The sequence below is a fragment of the Microtus oregoni genome, unplaced genomic scaffold, assembly GCF_018167655.1.
Source record: "Microtus oregoni isolate MIOR12 unplaced genomic scaffold, Mior012 000008F_ref0000371, whole genome shotgun sequence".
Taxonomy (NCBI): Eukaryota; Metazoa; Chordata; class Mammalia; order Rodentia; family Cricetidae; genus Microtus; species Microtus oregoni.
Window position 1 is genome coordinate 55,228,879 of NW_024543067.1, and position 17,994 is coordinate 55,246,872.

The 17,994-nt window shown below is 37.3% G+C and overlaps 1 protein-coding gene across 1 annotated transcript; it reads left to right on the forward strand.

Annotated features, from left to right (window-relative positions):
• The first annotated feature begins 14,326 nt into the window (after positions 1–14,326).
• On the forward strand, positions 14,327–15,265 carry LOC121451827 (putative olfactory receptor 10D4). Its single transcript, XM_041657594.1, has one exon. It carries the CDS (start codon positions 14,330–14,332, stop codon positions 15,263–15,265), a length of 936 nt encoding a protein of 311 aa, XP_041513528.1. The 5' UTR covers positions 14,327–14,329.
• The last annotated feature ends 2,729 nt before the right edge of the window (positions 15,266–17,994 follow it).

Sequence of the window (17,994 nt, forward strand, 5' to 3'; positions counted from 1 at the left end):
CTTCTATTGTCTTATATTGTGAAAGAGCATTACACTTACCTTGTAAGATCAAAATTGTGACTGTGAAGTGTAGTTCCTATATACCACTTTTTACATTATCATGAAAGCAAATGTGCTAAGCCAAATGATTGGGAGTCGGAGACCACATATAGTAGAGATACTGAATAATGAAGTCCCAACATAATCAATTATACTTCATTTATTAATTGGATTTCTACAGTGAACTACCTCTCCTGAAGGGCTTACCTCAATTCTTTCCGTCAACAAAGTGAGAGACTATGGATTCATTCTTGGTTTGCCTTTGTTTTTACAGGAAATGAATTTCTGTAGATTCATTCTTGGTAAAGAAAAATAAGGTTTGATTGGCTATGGATTCATTCTGAGTTAAGAAAAATAAGGTTTGATCAAAGAAAACCCCCTAAAGAAATTCCAATGGGAAAAAATAACCCAGATGATTCAACATTTCAGAGTATATTTGTTGCAGATTACTCTGAGTTCTATACCCAGGACACATTCAAGACTGTTGGCTGAAATGATCCAGTCTCACAGAATACTTCAGTAAGGACTTGGCCTTTAACCTAAATTTTCTTTGGGTCCCCATAAGATTATGCCCCCAATAAGCAAGAAGTAGCCTAGAAACCTGTGCCCCCTTCCCCCCAAAAATAGATTATGGATGTTTACAAGTTGTTATGGACAATGGCCAGGAAATATGTTAAACAAACAGAATTAGATTCAAGGTTCTTATTTTGAATAATAATAATAATAATGCTAGGCATTGGTGGCATAAACCTTTAATCCTGTCATTTGGGAGGCAGAAGCAGGCAGATCTCCATGAGGTCAAGGTCAGCCTGATCTACAAATCAAGTACCAGGACAGGCTTCATAGCCACTGAGAAATCCTGTCTAGAAAAACCATAAACAAAAGAAAGAAAGAAAGAAAGAAAGAAAGAAGGGAGGGAGGGAGGGAGGAAGGGCAAAAGAAAAAGGGATATAAATATGTAAGTTACAAAGGTAGATTATTGAATTTACTCTGAAAAGAAAAAGGGAGGATGGATATATATATATATATATATATATATATATATATATATGGTAAGATAAAAAGGTAGATTATTGAATCTACTTTTTAAAAGCAACTATTAGTTTTAAATGTTTTACATTGGTTTTACTTTTATATATTATATACAAATTTTGTACATTGATACAAATTTGAGATTAATTTTGTTAAAGCACATTGTACATATGTTTCTAATCTTGTTCAAGCTATTGTACCTATACAGCTCATTTAATAATGTAATGCAAATTTCAAGTCATTGAAAATTATTATTACCAACTGTTTAGGATAATAAAGAAATATAGATTAGCAGTTAATCACCTAGTATAATTGAAGTTTAAGCCATATTCGGTATGTTTTCAAGGTCAAACAAAGATATAATTTAGATAGATAGGTCATCTTCAGACACTTCAGAGATCTACAGAATATGGCATTTAAGATGTTTCAATAATCCAGATTTTTTTTTATTGACAATGAGACATTTCTCCTTCTGGCAGCTCCAATCTACCTCAGAGAAGATAATGGGCATCAACAAAACTCCACATGGAGTTTACTTTCTTTGTGACAAAAGTAAGCCACTGGGCAAGAAAATGCCCCTGCCTTGACTGCTGACATTATGCTGTCCTAATTAGACAAGCAGGATCCAAATATCCTGCTTCACAGAAAAAATATGTCTATTATGCTAGACCTGGAGGCCAAAGATGGATGCCCCAACCTTGCAGAGGAATTTGGTTGACTGTCATGGCAGCCAACTGTTTCTGTCATTACTCACATTTTTTGGAAGTTGCTTGCTTAAACTTCCTCCTTATTCAGTTAATATTATTTCCTTTTATGTCTCTGAGGAAGTTGAAGATTGGATAGCTGTAGTTATAGTTTACCAGACACAAAAGGGAAGTTACAATAGAACTTAAATAGAAATAAATTAGTTATAAAACTTTGGACTCACCAAGATAAGATAGATAGGAAGGTTTTTTTGAATTTGTCAAATGCAAATGACTAGACATTGTTGATGTATTTATTGCCTGTATATATTGTATATAGTCATTGTACTTATTATATATATTCTCAAATTAATTATAGTCTTCTTTTTTATTTTAGGCAGAAAGGGGAAATGTAGTGGAATTTCAATTGTATTTTAATAAATAAAGAATGCCTGAAGATCTAAGTGTTAAGCAGTCCCACTGGTAAATCTTACAGACCAGGTTAGGTAGCACACACCTTTAATCCCAGTAACCACACTAGTTGCCATAGAAACCGGGCATTGCATGCCTTTAATCAAGGTGGTGCACACCTTTAATTCCAGTCCTAGAGAGGATTATAAAATGGGAGGAAACAGCTTTCAACATACAGTCTCATTCTGAGATTTCAGGAGGCAGAATTGCCATTTCAGACCGAGATCTAGGTAAGAGCCAGTGAGTGGCTGTTTTGCTCTTCAGATCTTCAGGATGATCCCCAGTTTCTCACCCTGAGCTTGCTTCAAGTGATGAAATGTGGAACCATCTCTCTGGATTGCTGGGCTCAATTCTCCCATGGGAGCAGATCCTTCTCTCTTTCTGTGGTGCCACTGAGGGGCAGGGCCAGCAATCCCATGGAAAGTGAGGATGGGTGTGTCAGCATGGCCCTCAGATTTTGACACACATGGTTCCTACGATCCCCTGTGGTAACATGGGCCATTGACATCTCCACAAAACCCATCTGAAACAGAAACATACCTATCATCATGGCTCAGGTAAGAGCACAGGCCATCTTAATCAGTATAGCTGTGGCTAAAACAATGCCCTCAGACACCAACATGGTGTTAGGTGGCTATCCTGACCTTTGGCATCAGCAAAGCTTCTGACATATGGACTTTTTTATTTTTAAGATGGCTTCACTAGTTCCTGCAACTTTCCTTGAGAAATTTATCTAACATCCTGAAATCTGCATTCTTGCTTAGCTTTGATCATCAGAGCATCATGAATCACTCTGTCAGAGACTCCCTACAAAGATAGCAACTCAATGCCTGGCTTCAGTGATTTCCTTTTCAGTCTGGGTGCAAGCCTCCATGTCTGGATAACCCTTGCATTTTACATGCCTGCAAACTTAGATTTGGAAGAAACAAGAAAGTGCCAAACTCCTACATATTCTGGGTGCATTTCTATTGGACAAAACTTGGATTGTGTGTAGCTCAGTGATGTACAACCTGGTGAAGAGTAAGCAACATCTATGGAAGAAGATTTGAACATGAGAGAATGCAAAGCCATAGGCACTGCTTAAGTAGTGGAAAATGTTGTTCCACTATATTATGAGACTAGATTTATTTGTAATTTATAAGGCTATAATGTAAGTCTCAAAAGAATGGAATTTAACAGTTTACATACAAATTAAATTGTGAGGTAAATAATTCAAAACAATTATCGATCCCCTGTTCTGTAAGATAGTCAGGATCTAGGAAACACAAGTACACAAAATGAGTAGTTGCCACGCATACAATGAACTCTACAGTTCTGTTCTGTTTTTACTGTGTGTGTGTGTGTGTGTGTGTGTGTGTGTTACAATTTGATGGGCTTTTGAGGGGTGTTGTTTTATTTTGTTTTTGTTTGTTTTTGGAGGTGTTGTTGTTTGTAGGAAGAGTAAGACCTACATGGCTGAGAGAAGAGCCAACTGGAGTCTTCCTGAAAGCCTAGCAACAGGTTCTGTCAGATGTCCTGATCATGCTTAGCCAATGAGGGGCAACCACGCAACATTAATGGATCAGAATGGAGCACAGCCTTGGTGCTGGGAGGAGGATATATTAGGATCTCCCCTTTTAATAAACGAGTCTACTGTAGGCTTTTTTCTTTATTCCTGGTGTCTATGCTATTGACTCCGTACTTTCTCACCCCCTTCACCAAGGGAGCTGTTAAGACTCAGCAGCATCTGGTGCCTGAACAGGTTCTAGTCATCTCCCTTTCTGTCCTTGTGGCACTGGACAGCACCCCCAAGACAGCATATTTCAGTGAATTCGAAGCCTGTCTGGTCTACAGGAGCTATTTCCAGGACAGACTCCAAAGCTACAAAGAAACCCTGTCTCGAAGCCTCCCCCCCCAAAAAAAAGGGGGAAACAAGAGAACTAAACACCAGAAGGAATAAAGGACCTATAAGGAAAACATAGATACTATGATATCACTGTTTAAATTTTTGACTAGTTTCAACACAGGGAACATGAGTATTTCTTCTCTTTCTCTGAGAGAATAAAGTATCTATCTTTGTGTTCTTTTCTGGGTATGGCAGCCGTGTGAACCATCTGAGTATCATATTAAGTACGATATTAAGACTGAGTTCTAAATCCAGATCCATGATTCTGTGCTCCAGGAAGCCATGAAGCCTGTTATGCATCCTGACAATGTTGACAACACCATTCTTTTTCCCTTCTGTGAACTCTGCCTGCATGTTACTATATCCAAACTATGATGTTTCTCTTAGAATTTTTGCAGAAACAAAATACTATTACTATTTGAGTTGAAATATTATTAAATGTCTGGTTATTTTTTTTTGTTTTGAAATGTTTAGATGGCAAGTGGGTATTATGAAATCCTTATTTCTGCCCCTGGGAAAGTAGAAATTAAAGTCTCTATGTTAGAGCAATAAAACTTGCAAGTAGGAAAAAAGCCTCACCTGGTGCCATAATGAACGAAAGCAGAGACCAGCAACAGTGAACCATGACCCAGTTAAGACTTGTAAACATCATATTAAAGTCAATGTGGAACTGTAGAAGAAGATATTTGGAACTTATACTTCTTTAAGAAATAATTAGAGTATACTTCATATTTACCTCTTAATATCTTTTCTAAAAATAGGAATATTCATAATTGTAATGAATGCATTTATACTTTAATGAAATTGGCATGATATTATCTGGCATATTTTACACTGTTATAATTATTTTGTAGTTCGTTGTACCAAGATAGAGTAAATACCATGCCCAGACATAATTTAATGGAGGAGATAGATGAGATAATGTACGTTTGGCTGTGTGAGAAATACTTATTTGATAATGAATTATGTTCTTTTATGGAATGAAGCCAATAGGGAGGCCTGCTGTAGGACAGCTTGCTAGCTGTTTCAGGAGAATGTCCTGTGGTTGCCTGGCAACAAGTTGCTATGTGATTTTTTTTTTTTTTTGCCAATAGAATAGGCACATAAGCCGAAATGCTACTGAAAATAAGCAGGATAAAACATTCTCTTTCAATTAACATCAACCTTTATAGAAATACATATATAAATATGTACAGAATTAGATAAATATGTATAGAATATGCATATTTATGTAGAAATAGAGAAATTAAATAGAAATATAAAAATTATATACAAACACGATTACAACTTAATTCTTTCAAGTTCTGAGAAAGAGACTGAAATATAATTAATTTTAGCAGCCAGGGTGAGGAAACCAGTAGAAAGATGATTGGTTAAGGCAATCAGTACATATAATTTCCACGGTTTTTCATTAGTTTCATGACAATTCCAAAAACAAAGCAAACAAAACCTTCAAGTTCATTTTTCCATGAAAGATGAAATGTATATGACTTATACTACCCCATTCCCAAGGTTATATTTATAAATAAACAACCAGGGTGAGTAGAGACTCTCAGCCCAGCAGAGCTAGATGCATACAAGTCTAACCCCTAGCAGCTCCAGAATGCAGCTGTCACGGTTCACTATCCAGGCTGGGATGGGCTTTTCTATGACGCAACTGCCCTTAAGTCATTTGCTTCTGTATGTGACTGCTCATGCATCCCACTCTCTGTCATCCCCACCAACTCACTGGATAGGCAAGTTGGCCTTCAGTTATCTTTTTGGACTAGTATCAGGTTGTGTTTCTCACTAAAAGTTCTCCATGGACTTCAGATGCTGCACAACTCCCTCTTCAGCACCCTCTGTGGAGTGAACAGCATTTGTTTTGTGCTCCCATGGTGTGCAAGCACACAGGTCTGTCAGTATATCTGTTTACCTGCATAGGACTGAAACCAACCTTCTTGTGGTTTCTTAGTCTCACTTTCCTACCTTCAAATAAAAGAACAAATAAATATGTACACAATGGAATATCTGAACTCATGTGGTATGCCTATAACAATTATTATATTCTTCATCCTCTACAATCATGGAATACTCCTATTGAACTCTATAGCCAACTACAGAGGTAGTGACCTAAATCTTGGCAAAGAAACCAAAAGGCATAGTAAGCAACAACAGAGATATTTCCTATACCTGTAATCCTCAGCTCACAGACACCTCCTGATTAAAACCTGGAGATAGCTATGACCTTATTCTTTACTTTTCCAGTGTCAAAACAATCGCATTTCATACTTCTGCTTTGCTTAGAATGCTGCTCCTATTCACTTCAGTTCCCCTATTTCACAAAGAATGTAAGGTCCTCATAGGACATGACATTGTCTGGTGACTGTGATGCCCTCTTCACAACTATCATCTCCATACATGTACACACAACTCCTATAGAATGAACCTGTATCATTTCTATGTGGGAGTTTTCAGTATTAAAACCCTCACATAACAGATATAGAATCTCATATGTATTATTAGCATTATGTCCCTTGAACACATATCCAGTTGGCTAAGAGATGCCTGTTTCTAATTGCCTGCCCTTCATAAAGCTGGCCTTCGTGCCTACTGTGATAGCTTAACACACCTCACCATCTTGCCAGAGAATGCATAATACTAATGAATTGCTCAGGAAGCAATTGATAAGAAGTGCTGCGAATAGATCACTGTTAATTCTTGACTCTCTCCATTTCTCAGACTGTAATAAGAGCAATTAGCATCTGGTCATCTACAACAATCGATTAGTGGTTGAACCTGGTCTGGATCCAAGTCTGAGGCCTCCTTTCTTCATCCTGTGTTATCCACTTGATGCTGTTGGAACAAGGAACCACTGCTGGGTTTTTTGTTTTTTGTTTTCAAAAACATGGCAGATGCTGTTACTACCTAGACCACAATGGCTGTTTTCAAAGCACGGCTACTTAAGATTTTATCTTAATTTTGCCACTTAAAAAAATCAATTGTTCCATGACAATGCCATTTCAAGTCTGAAACTTAGTCTCTAGCTTAAAACTATTTGGGGGACAATAGCCTTTGAGTTCGGCACAAATGACAGAAGTGTTGCAATGGTGGCCTTTAGGAATTTTTAGTTAGCCACAACAGTGTCTTTTTGCTGTCCATCTCTCAGGACAAACAGCTGCTTTGTTGGGTACTGCAGTGGCTTCTTCATGAAGTACCCAGATACAACTGGTTCAGTGAATTCTCCATCGTCATTCAGGCAAATCCATCACTGTGCTTCCAGGTTGTGACTAAAACATTTTCAGGTGACAACGATTTTAGCGTCCAGATATTTCTACAGCAGAGCTGTCGGGTAAGAGCCCCTAATATTTCAAAAGGGCAGCAATCTCAAGCTGTGATGGTGTGCACTGCAGTTCCTGGCAGAGTGCCACTCACATCATTTGAAATTGATTTGACAAGGATCACTTCTTCTGGGAGTGTTTCCAAGTTTATTGCCTCTCCACAATCATCTGGTTACAACTGAAAGCCACATTATGCTCTGGAACTAGACAAGATCCTTTCCACACTTCTTTGGTATGGTGTTCATGTACTTAGTCATTACCATATCACTCAGGTGATCTCTACAGATCTGGCAGATCTCTACAGTCATGGAATACTGGCAATCACTGATCCTAGGTTACAGATGCAGTCCCAAGAAGTTAAAGCAGCTCCCACTCCTGCATCTTACTGCTTCCCCTATCCCTGATGTTGCCCTCTTGAATACATACATCTCTTAGCCCAACAGTTGCCCATCCTATCCTTCAAGGGAAAACAATGCCATTCACTGTAGAAATGTCCTAAATATCAGTTGTTCTTATCCAGCTGGTTCTTCCTCCAAGTCTTGTTTTCTTGTTTCATGTATAACAAGACTGCAAATGAAAATAATTTTCCATTTTTTTTTCAGAATTAGAAGAGCAAGAAAGAGGTTGTTTATGGTTGTTTATTGGGGTCACACACATTTTCCTGATATGATTTTTGTCTGTAATTTTTTTTAAATTATACATGATTCTGACCTTCAGATCTGTGAGCTAAGTAAATGCCTTCACTTTATACCATAGCCAGTGCCTAAAAACATTTTATAGCAATGGAAAATGTATAGATACACCTGTCATAAAATGATGCATTGAATATCCATTGGCATAAGAAGTAAGAACATTAGTAACACATTTATTATGCAGAAGAGTATTCTAAGTTTAATTAATAGTTATGCTAGAAATTTACAGATATTTGAAAGTCTAAGCATGAACAATATAAACTCAATCATTGACCTCCTCTAAATAAATTTCCTAATTACTGTATCAAAAACTTCAAAAATTTTAAATAATTTTAATTATAACACCAACATTAGAATATTTAAGCAAATATATATATATATGAAATACATACTATTAGAAAGGAAACTATTAAAATACAATGTAATTATAATTATTTTTTTGCTTGGAAAAATTGTACTATTCTATGCTATTGTATTGTTGAAAATGTAAAATAGAGCAGACAGTATGAAAATAGCATCATATTTCCTTAAAAATGAGGTGGTAGAAGTTTATAATAAAATTAATCAATTCAGATTCTCATTGGATATACAAAATGATCAAAAGTAAGATCTTCAAATCTATTTATGTTTCTGTGTTCATAACTGTATTATTCACAAAGCCTGGGAATGAAAAACATCTGAGTTTATGAATGTATAGTCTTAATATATTATATAATGGATACACAAAGAAATATTGTTCAGATGTGAGCATCAATGAAGTTCTGACACATGTATTACCCATCACCCACATGGATGATACAAGGAGAGAGTAGCCAATCATAGTAAAATGAACATAGTCATTCTATATTCTAGAATCAGCTGTTTTTATTAAAAAATGAAATAGAATGATGGTTAGTAAGGAATGGAAATTTTGGGAGACTATAGAAGCAGAAGAAGAGGGAGCATTGGTTTAATGACTGTATTTTCTTTTATTTTTGATTATATATATATATATATATATATATATATATATATATATATAATTTCTTTCTTCCCATTCCTCCCTTCAAATCCTTCTATATAGCCCTCCTTTATCTTTCACTTTACTGATGTCTCTTTCCACAGATAATTGGTACATGCATGCATGTTAATTACAAAAATGTATATTTCTAAATATAACCTGTAGAGTCTATATAATGTTCCCTAATATGCATATGTCATGAGGGATTACCATTTGTAATTGAATAACCAATTGGTGTGCTCTTCCCTGGAGACTATTTCTCCCAATCTTAGTATCCCTTGGTTTCCTGCATTTTCTTTTAAAATTAGTTTTAAGCTATCCTACAAACTCATGGTCTTCATTATGACATTTTCAGCATGTTTAAGGTCCAATTCTGTATGATGGATGGGCCAGTAGATTATATAACTTCAGTGCATTTGTACTTATGAAACATACTAGAAGACATTTATAGCTCCATCTTTACAGCTGTTATTTGTTTTCAGGTCACATGGTTTTTTTTTTTTTTTTTGGTAGTGAGATAACTTCTTTTAATATAACAACATTCCTGTTAGATACAGTCAGTTCACTCTATCTGATTTTTTTCCCAACCTCAATGGAGTGCGTCCAGGAATGTCTGAGCAATAGAAAGCAGGGTGACTGAGGAACACTACTTCTAGGAATAGCAGTGAGTTTCCACTGAGCACATTGTACTCCTTGCTAGGCACTTGCGATTGCTCTGTGGATGCGTTCTAAGTGTGTCTGAGCTAGACTGCTATGTGATCGTTTTGTAGATCAAATGGGAACTGGAGATGTTAGAATGATTAAAGTATACACTTGGTGAAAATAAACAAGATCCTATTTCAGAACTTCATCCATCTTTGCACAGTGGAACAAAATTTAGTGAAACTAGAAATGGTGGCCATTTTTATCTCCTAAAGTATTTTTATCCTCTTGTCTTACTGGATTTTGTAGTCTTCTCTTCACCTCCTTCATAGTCCTTCTTTTTACCTATGGTTGGCTTAGGTTTCTCCTCATTGGCTTTACTCCGATAACTTTTTCTTTCATTTTGTACAAATACTCTTTCTCTTTTCATTTTTTATTAGTTTTTTTCCAACCCAAAGGGCTTCATTTTATCTCCTTATCTGGAAATAAAAGTCTACTCTAGTAACATTATGTTAGGCTACTTGACTCTTTACCCTTATACACTGAAGATGACTTTTCTCTGTACTAATAGCTATTAATTCTTTATTCCTACCATGTGTTTGGTAGGTCTCGAGTTCAAGGATCTTATTTGAGTATTCCAATAGACGTCTTTTTCCAAGAACTTTACTTTGTACTATAGATGCAATCATTTCTTCATATACTTTCTCATCCACTCTGTACTGGAACACTTCTGGTTAAAATACTAGCCTTTCATCTACTCCTAAATTCATAGACAGCTTGTTTAACATGAACAATGGGACCTTCAGTGATCACTGGCTGTCTTCTCTCTCTCATGCATTATCTTACATGGCGTTCTCTTCCTATAACCGCTAAAATCCCCTTCTTTGAGATGAAAATAGAATTTGTGCCCTGGCAATGTTGAAGCATGCATGGGCAGCCCATATATGGCAGTTCTGTTGAACTTGTCCATATTGGGTGTCATGGTATAAGTTGGCGAGGACAACTGACAAGGTCTCTTTCTCAAGAGGGCAATAGATCTCATTACATATGGTTGTGAACCACCATGTGATTCCTGGGAATAAACCTCAGGACCATTGGAAGAACAGGCAATGCTCTTACGCACTGAGCAACTTCTCCATAGGAATCAAACCTGTGGCCTTCCCCATGATAAGCAATCACACTACAAATAAGTACACTTACAATGAACTTTGCATTTTAAAAGGTAAAAGATTTAAATGATCTGAAGAGAAACCAGAGTATTCCCTATGCATTTTGATGTCTTATTTTGATCTATACTGGGTTCCTAAACTAATCTTTCTAGCTGAGCATTTCTCTTCTACCTGCCAGTTCCCAAATAACCACTCAAAGGTTTAGTATAGCTTATGAATACTTGGTTGATTGATAGCTCAGGCTTTTTACTGACTAACTCTTTTTTTTTTTTGGTTTTTCGAGACAGGGTTTCTCTGTGGTTTTGGAGCCTGTCCTGGAACTAGCTCTTGTAGACCAGGCTGGTCTCGAACTCACAGAGATCCGCCTGCCTCTGCCTCCCGAGTGCTGGGATTAAAGGCGTGCGCCACCACCGCCCGGCCTACTGACTAACTCTTACACTTAAATTAATTCATATTTCTTATTTATACTGTGCCATGTGGCTCGTGGCTTGTTACTTCATTTTCTGCATGTCCTGCTCATTCAGTGACTTGCTGGTATCTCCTGATTCTACCTATCTTCCTCCCAGAGTCCTCTGTGTCTGGCTGTCCTATCTATACTACCTGCCTGGCTACCATCCTGTCACATTTTATGAAACAATAAGAGTAATACATACTCTCAATGTACAGAAGGACTATTTCACAGCCAAACTTGAATATACACTATCATTCAGGAGAGTCTACATGTGGGATTCTACTCTCTCAGATTTCCAAGAAACTGACAGTAGAGTCTTATGAAATATTTCATTACACTGTGTGAATATATGTCACTATGATTGGTTTCATAGAGAAGCTGACTGACCAACAGCTGGACATGATAAGGTTGGGGGAGAAATAAACAGATTGCTGGGGAAAAAAAGCAGAGACAGAAAAGTAGCAAGCTGACACAGAGAGAAGGAAGATGACCATGCTACAGAGTGAAAAGATACCAAGGCATGCACCAAAGGGTTGATAAAATATTTGGGTTCATTAGAAATGTAAGAGTGAACTAATAAAAAGCCTGAGCTATTGGCCAAGCATTTATAATTGAGATCAAGCCTCTGTGTGGCTACTTGGGAGCAGCTTTCAGGACAAAACCTTCTACCTACAGAGACTGTATTCAGGCCCAGCTCTAAATTCTTTAAAGATGTTTAGTTTCATTCCACCATGCATATTGTAAATACCAATACCTCTGCTGGGAAATTGTTTTGCCCTTCTCTACACTATCTGTTGATTCATACAGCAGATCCCAGCTAAGAGAACATTTTCTGACAGGTCTTCTCACACCTTCCAAGAACAGTACATCACCATATAGGTCAGAATGTAACAAATAAGATTTAAGAATTACTATCTTTTAAAATCTTTGGTCACAAATTAGGTATATGAGAAAAATATGAGGTTTCAAGTGAACATTCTTGAATATTATTAGCTAATGATAGTTTTCACAAAAGATATTGAAATACTGCCCCCAATCACAACACAATTAAAACACGGAGTTAATGAGATGCTTTGTCAATAAGACTCCTGCCTCTTGGGATTAATACCCAAAGGAAGAACACAATTATTTCAAATCTCTTGTGTTGTGAATTATTGCAGTTCTTAGGACCAAACAAGAAATTGCTGCCAGGGAGCTGCAGCACACTTAGATGTACAGCATTCTGCTAGAAACTGAATAAATGAGGAGGAATAATTATCAATTCCAATTTACAGACTGAAGGATGGTGAGACTCTTTTCTTCTGCTGCAGGTACAGAGGGAAACAACACTCAATAACACCATCCATCATATTAGGCTTTCTATTGGCTTAGAAAGTGTTCAATGTCTTCTATAGCAAATTGCTCATTCTCTCAGTCACTAGGGATATAATATGGGGGAAAGAGGGCAGATTTATAGGCAATAGAAATTATGATCTAATCTGTAATTTAAGGATAATACTGTACTGGAAAACTGAAAAAATATATATAAATATGTCAGAAAATTTCAAAATATAACAACTGGAAAGGAGTGTTTTCTATGCCCACACCTTCTTTTTCACACAAATATGGTTCTAGAATTAGACTTTGCAGCCTGAGGTAGTGGCAACAGTACCTTCTTTGTTCTACATGGAATGCCAAGGCCTTTCTTTAGGCAGTTTTTCTTTGTTGTTCCTCATGATTCAACAATCATGAAGAGAGAGTTAAAGGAAGTTGACAGACAATGATACATTCTTACATTCAGAGATGAACCTATGAAACTGGATGCACCTTTCTTGGTGAAAAGCAGCAGAACTTCATACCATTTAAAACATCTGTGACTTCACTGTCTGCTCTATGATCTTTCCTTCCATACAGTAGGGCAATAACAAACATTTTTGGTGAAGTTTTTGAATTCCACCTACTTAGTTTACTTCTTGTGACAAATGTTAACAAATATCTTTTAACAATGGAACACAATATGAATTGTGAGGCTTGGACTAAAGTGTGTTTATGTGCATGTGTCTCTGTGCATGTGTCTGTGTGTATGTTTGTTTTCATATGTGTACCTGTAAGATGTATATTATGTGTCTAAGAAAGAGAATGCAGTAAAGTTCCACTATTATACAAGAAGCACTTATTGAGACTTCAGTCACTATGCTATTCTAAACATTTCTTCATATGATCCTTACAAATATACCATGTAAAATCACAAATCCTCAGTTTCCATAAGAAGAATAAGCAAAATTATACTTCTGTGTAAGAAAAATTGAGTACATTCATTCAGCTTCAGATTCAATAATGTTCAGACTTCAAGTTTAAAATCATGAAGTAGATTCTTTTTGTTGTAATTTTGTCATAAATACTGTAGGTTCTAATTCTCATTACCACTGCATCCAGAACCTGGGTGCAATGTAACTGGAAGCATAACTTTTTATAAATTAAATTTTTTTTGGGAAAATTTCAAAACTATGTCTAATGCATCCTGGTTGTGCTCACTCTCCACTCTTTTATGTCCCTCTTCGAGCCCTGCCTTTCTGCTATCATCCCTACTAGAGCAATTCTCGAGAGTTTTTCTTCATTTTGGAATTATCATGAGCATCTGGAATGGTGGAATAGGCTCATTTATATGACTATAAGAAGAGACCAACATTGGAAGCCACTTTCTGGGTGAGATTGTTAAGACACAATCTGCAATTGCTGTAAAAGTTATATTTTGAGTGACTTTGTTAGAAACACCAACAACAATTTGTTGCCTAACTGACAAAATATACCCCATCATCATGAAAGGAATTCTATCTGGAGCATATCTCTGTAAATACCACTGTCTTTTTAACTCCTACAATGGTAATTTAAAATCATCTAACACATAATAAATTTTACCAAGAATTTCTTACCACAGATTCACAGGATTTGATTCTTCCATAAACATGAGAAACCACACTATGGTGACAGAATTCACCTTGCTGGGCATCCCTGAGACAGAAGGCCTGGAGAAGGTCCTGCTCCTCCTGTTCTCAGCCCTGTATGCCTGTGCCCTCCTAGGAAACTTCCTCATCCTTACTGCGGTCATATCCTCCCAGCAACTCCACACTCCCATGTACTTCTTCTTGGGAAACCTCTCCATCTTTGACTTGGGTTTCTGTTCCACTACAGCTCCAAAGATGTTGTCATATCTTTCAGGACAGGGTCGAGGAATCTCTTTCCAGGGCTGTGTTGTACAACACTTTTTCTATCATTGTCTGGGTTGTACATTGTGTTTCCTGTACACAGTGATGGCCTATGACCGCTTTGTTGCCATATGCTTTCCTCTGAGATACACAGTCATCATGAACCACAGAGTGTGCTGTGCCTTGGCCACAGGGACCTGGATGAGTGGCTGTGTGCACGCTGTTATCCTAACTTCCCTCACTTTCCAGTTGCCCTACTGTGGACCCAGTGAGGTGGATTATTACTTCTGTGACATGCCTGCCGTGTTACTGCTGGCTTGTGAGGACCCCTCTCTAGCACAGAAGGTAGGCTTTACAAATGTTGGTCTTTTGTCTCTCATTTGTTTTCTTCTCATTGTTGTGTCCTACACTCGAATTGGGATCTCCATCTTAAAAATCCGCTCAAAAGAAGGGAGGCAGAAAGCGTTTTCCACCTGCAGTGCCCACCTCACTGCCATCATCTGTGTTTATGGTCCAGTCATTGTCATCTACCTACAGCCCAGTCCCAGTCCATTGCTTAGTGCAATTATTCAAATTTTGCACAACCTTGTGACACCCACAATCAACCCAAGGATCTACAGCCTGAGGAATAAGGACGTGAAAGCAGCCCTCAGACATGTATTTTTTAAGAAGTGTCTCAGTCTTGAAAATAAATGAAAACATCTAAAATTGTAGCTTTGTAGCTGAATAAAGTCTGATTCACCATTTAAAAGGACAGTTTTGAATCTGCAACCTGCTTCATAAGATAAATTGCCATCCATAATTTCCAAGTCATATTTAAATTAAATATAGATTACATTAATTTACCACTTTTTTCATTATTTGAAGATATAGACTTATTTTATATCTCCATGTTTTTTACAATAAAATATAAGTGGCAAAGTCTCTTAGCAGATCCAGTGTTGATTTTCCTTTTATTTTGGTGCAGGGAGGCATACAGGATTTTTTTGTATAGCCTTGGCTGTTCAAGCCATGTAGACCAGCCTGGCCTCAAAGAAACAGAGGTCTCCCAGGGGTGGCTACCAACTAGACCTCCTGTGCCGATTTTTGTGTTATGTGATTTCTCTATAACCACCACTATTCCTCAAGTATTTGTTATTCTTCTAACTCTTTAAATTTGTTTCCTCACAATGTAACTATGCCTACTTTACATGTTCCCAGAACATTTACTCTAAATTTTATCTACCAAGAATCATCCAGTGCAAGGTCTATTTTTATAATTAAATGCATGCTCTCTGATGGGTATATTGTAGTCACAATAAAAGATGGATGTACTATTTTAGAATGCTGAAAACACAGTATAGGATACAGCCTTAGTTAAGTTACAGTAGAGATTGTATAACTGAGAATTCGGTATATCTTCCATTGTCTTATATTGTGATAGAGTATTACACTCACTTTGTAAGAAGATGAAAATTCAGACTGTGAAGTGTAGTTCCTATTGCCTGTATAACACTTTTTACATCGTCATGATATAGAATGTGCTAGGCAAAATGATTGGGATTCGGAGATCACACATAATAGAGTTACTGAATAATGAAGTCCCAATATAATCAATTATATTTCACTTATTAATTGGACTTCTACCAAGAACTAGCTCTCCTGAAGGGCTCACCTCACTTCTTTCCGTCAACAAAACATTCTGTCAAGCTTAGTAAAGCTCATACCCACTTTGTTGAGCTGTGAGCCTGACTTATGAGAGGAAGCAGTCAAAATCTTTCATTAGGGAAAGACATATCCTTTTTAGAGAAATGAAAAATATATCAAATTGTGAGGTTTCTCTTGGGCTAGGTAGCATTTATTGCCCCTACAAAGACGAAAATACTAATTGTAAATGCATTGAGTATCTCAAAATTTTGGACTGTTTGGATAAATGGGAGTATAGATAGAGGAATTGTTGTCAAATGTTAAATAATAATGGGATGGAAGAATATTATTGCTCTCTTTTTTACATATAATCCTAGTTAACTATCAGATAAAAACAATTTATCTGACACTTGCCTGGTGCCAGTCAGAGACAAATACTGTGTATAATTCTAGTAAATAATACTGGTAAATGAATAACAGGATTTTTTATTTTTTTAATTAATTAATTTATTTATTTATTAAAATTTCCACCTCCTCCTATCCTCCCACTTTCCCTCCTCTTCCCCTCACTTCTCCTCCCCTCACTCTCCAGTCCTAAAAAAAGTCAGGGTGCCCTGCCCTGTGGGAAGTCCAAGGCCTTTCCCCCTCCATCCAAGTCTAGGAAGGTGTGCATCCAAAGAGACTAGGCTCCCAAAAAGCCAGTACATACAGTAGAATCAAATCCGGTGTCATTATCATTGGCTTCTCAGTCTGTCCTCATTGTCAGCCACATTCAGAAAGTCCGGTTTGATCACATGCTCCTTCAGTCCCAGTCCAGCTCCCCTTGGTGAGCTCCCATCAGATCAGTCCCACCTTCTCCGTAGGTGGACGCACCCCTCACGTTCCTGACTTCCTTGCTTATGTTCTCCCTCCTTCAGTTCTTCACCTGTTCCTTGGGATCTCAGTCCAGTGCTCCAATGTGAGTTTCTGTCTCTATCTCCATCCATCACCAGATGAAGGTTCTATGGTGATATGCAAGATATTTATCAGTGTGTCAATGGGAGAAGGCCAGTTCAGGCACCCTCTTCTCTGCTGCCCAAGAACCTAGCTGGTGAAATTCCCTTGGACACCTGGGAACCCCTCTAGAGCCAAGTCTCTTGCCAACCCTAAAATGGCTCCCTTAGTTAAAATGTCTTCTTCCCTGCTCCCATATCCACCCTTCCTCCATCTCAACCATCCCATCCCTCTAAGCTCTTACCAATCCTCCTCTTTTCCCTTCTCTCTCCCCATCTGTACTTTCCCCCAACCCACACCCACCTCTCTATTCCCAACTTTTGCCCGGCAATCTTGTCTACTTCCAATATCTAGAAGGATAAATGTATATTTTTCTTAGGATTCACCTTCTTATTTAGCTTCACTAGGATCACAAACTACAGGCTCAGTGTCCTTTGTTCATGGCTAGAAACCACTTATAAGTGAGTACATACCATATTCATCTTTTTTGGTCTGGGTTATTTCACTAAGTAAAGTGTTTTCTATTTCCATCCATTTGCATGCAAAATTCAAGATGTCATTGTTTTTTTTACCGCTGAGTAAAACTCTACAGTGTATATGTACCACACCTTCTTTATCCATTCTTCTATTGAGGGGAATCTAGGTAGTTTCCAGGTTCTGGCTTTTACAAATAGGGCTGCTATGAACATAGTTGAACAAATGCTTTTGTAGTATGATTGGGCATCTTTTAGGTATATTCCCAAGAGTGGAATTGGAGGATCCTGAGGTAGAGAGTAGACATTAAAGCTCTAATTAACCCAATTAAA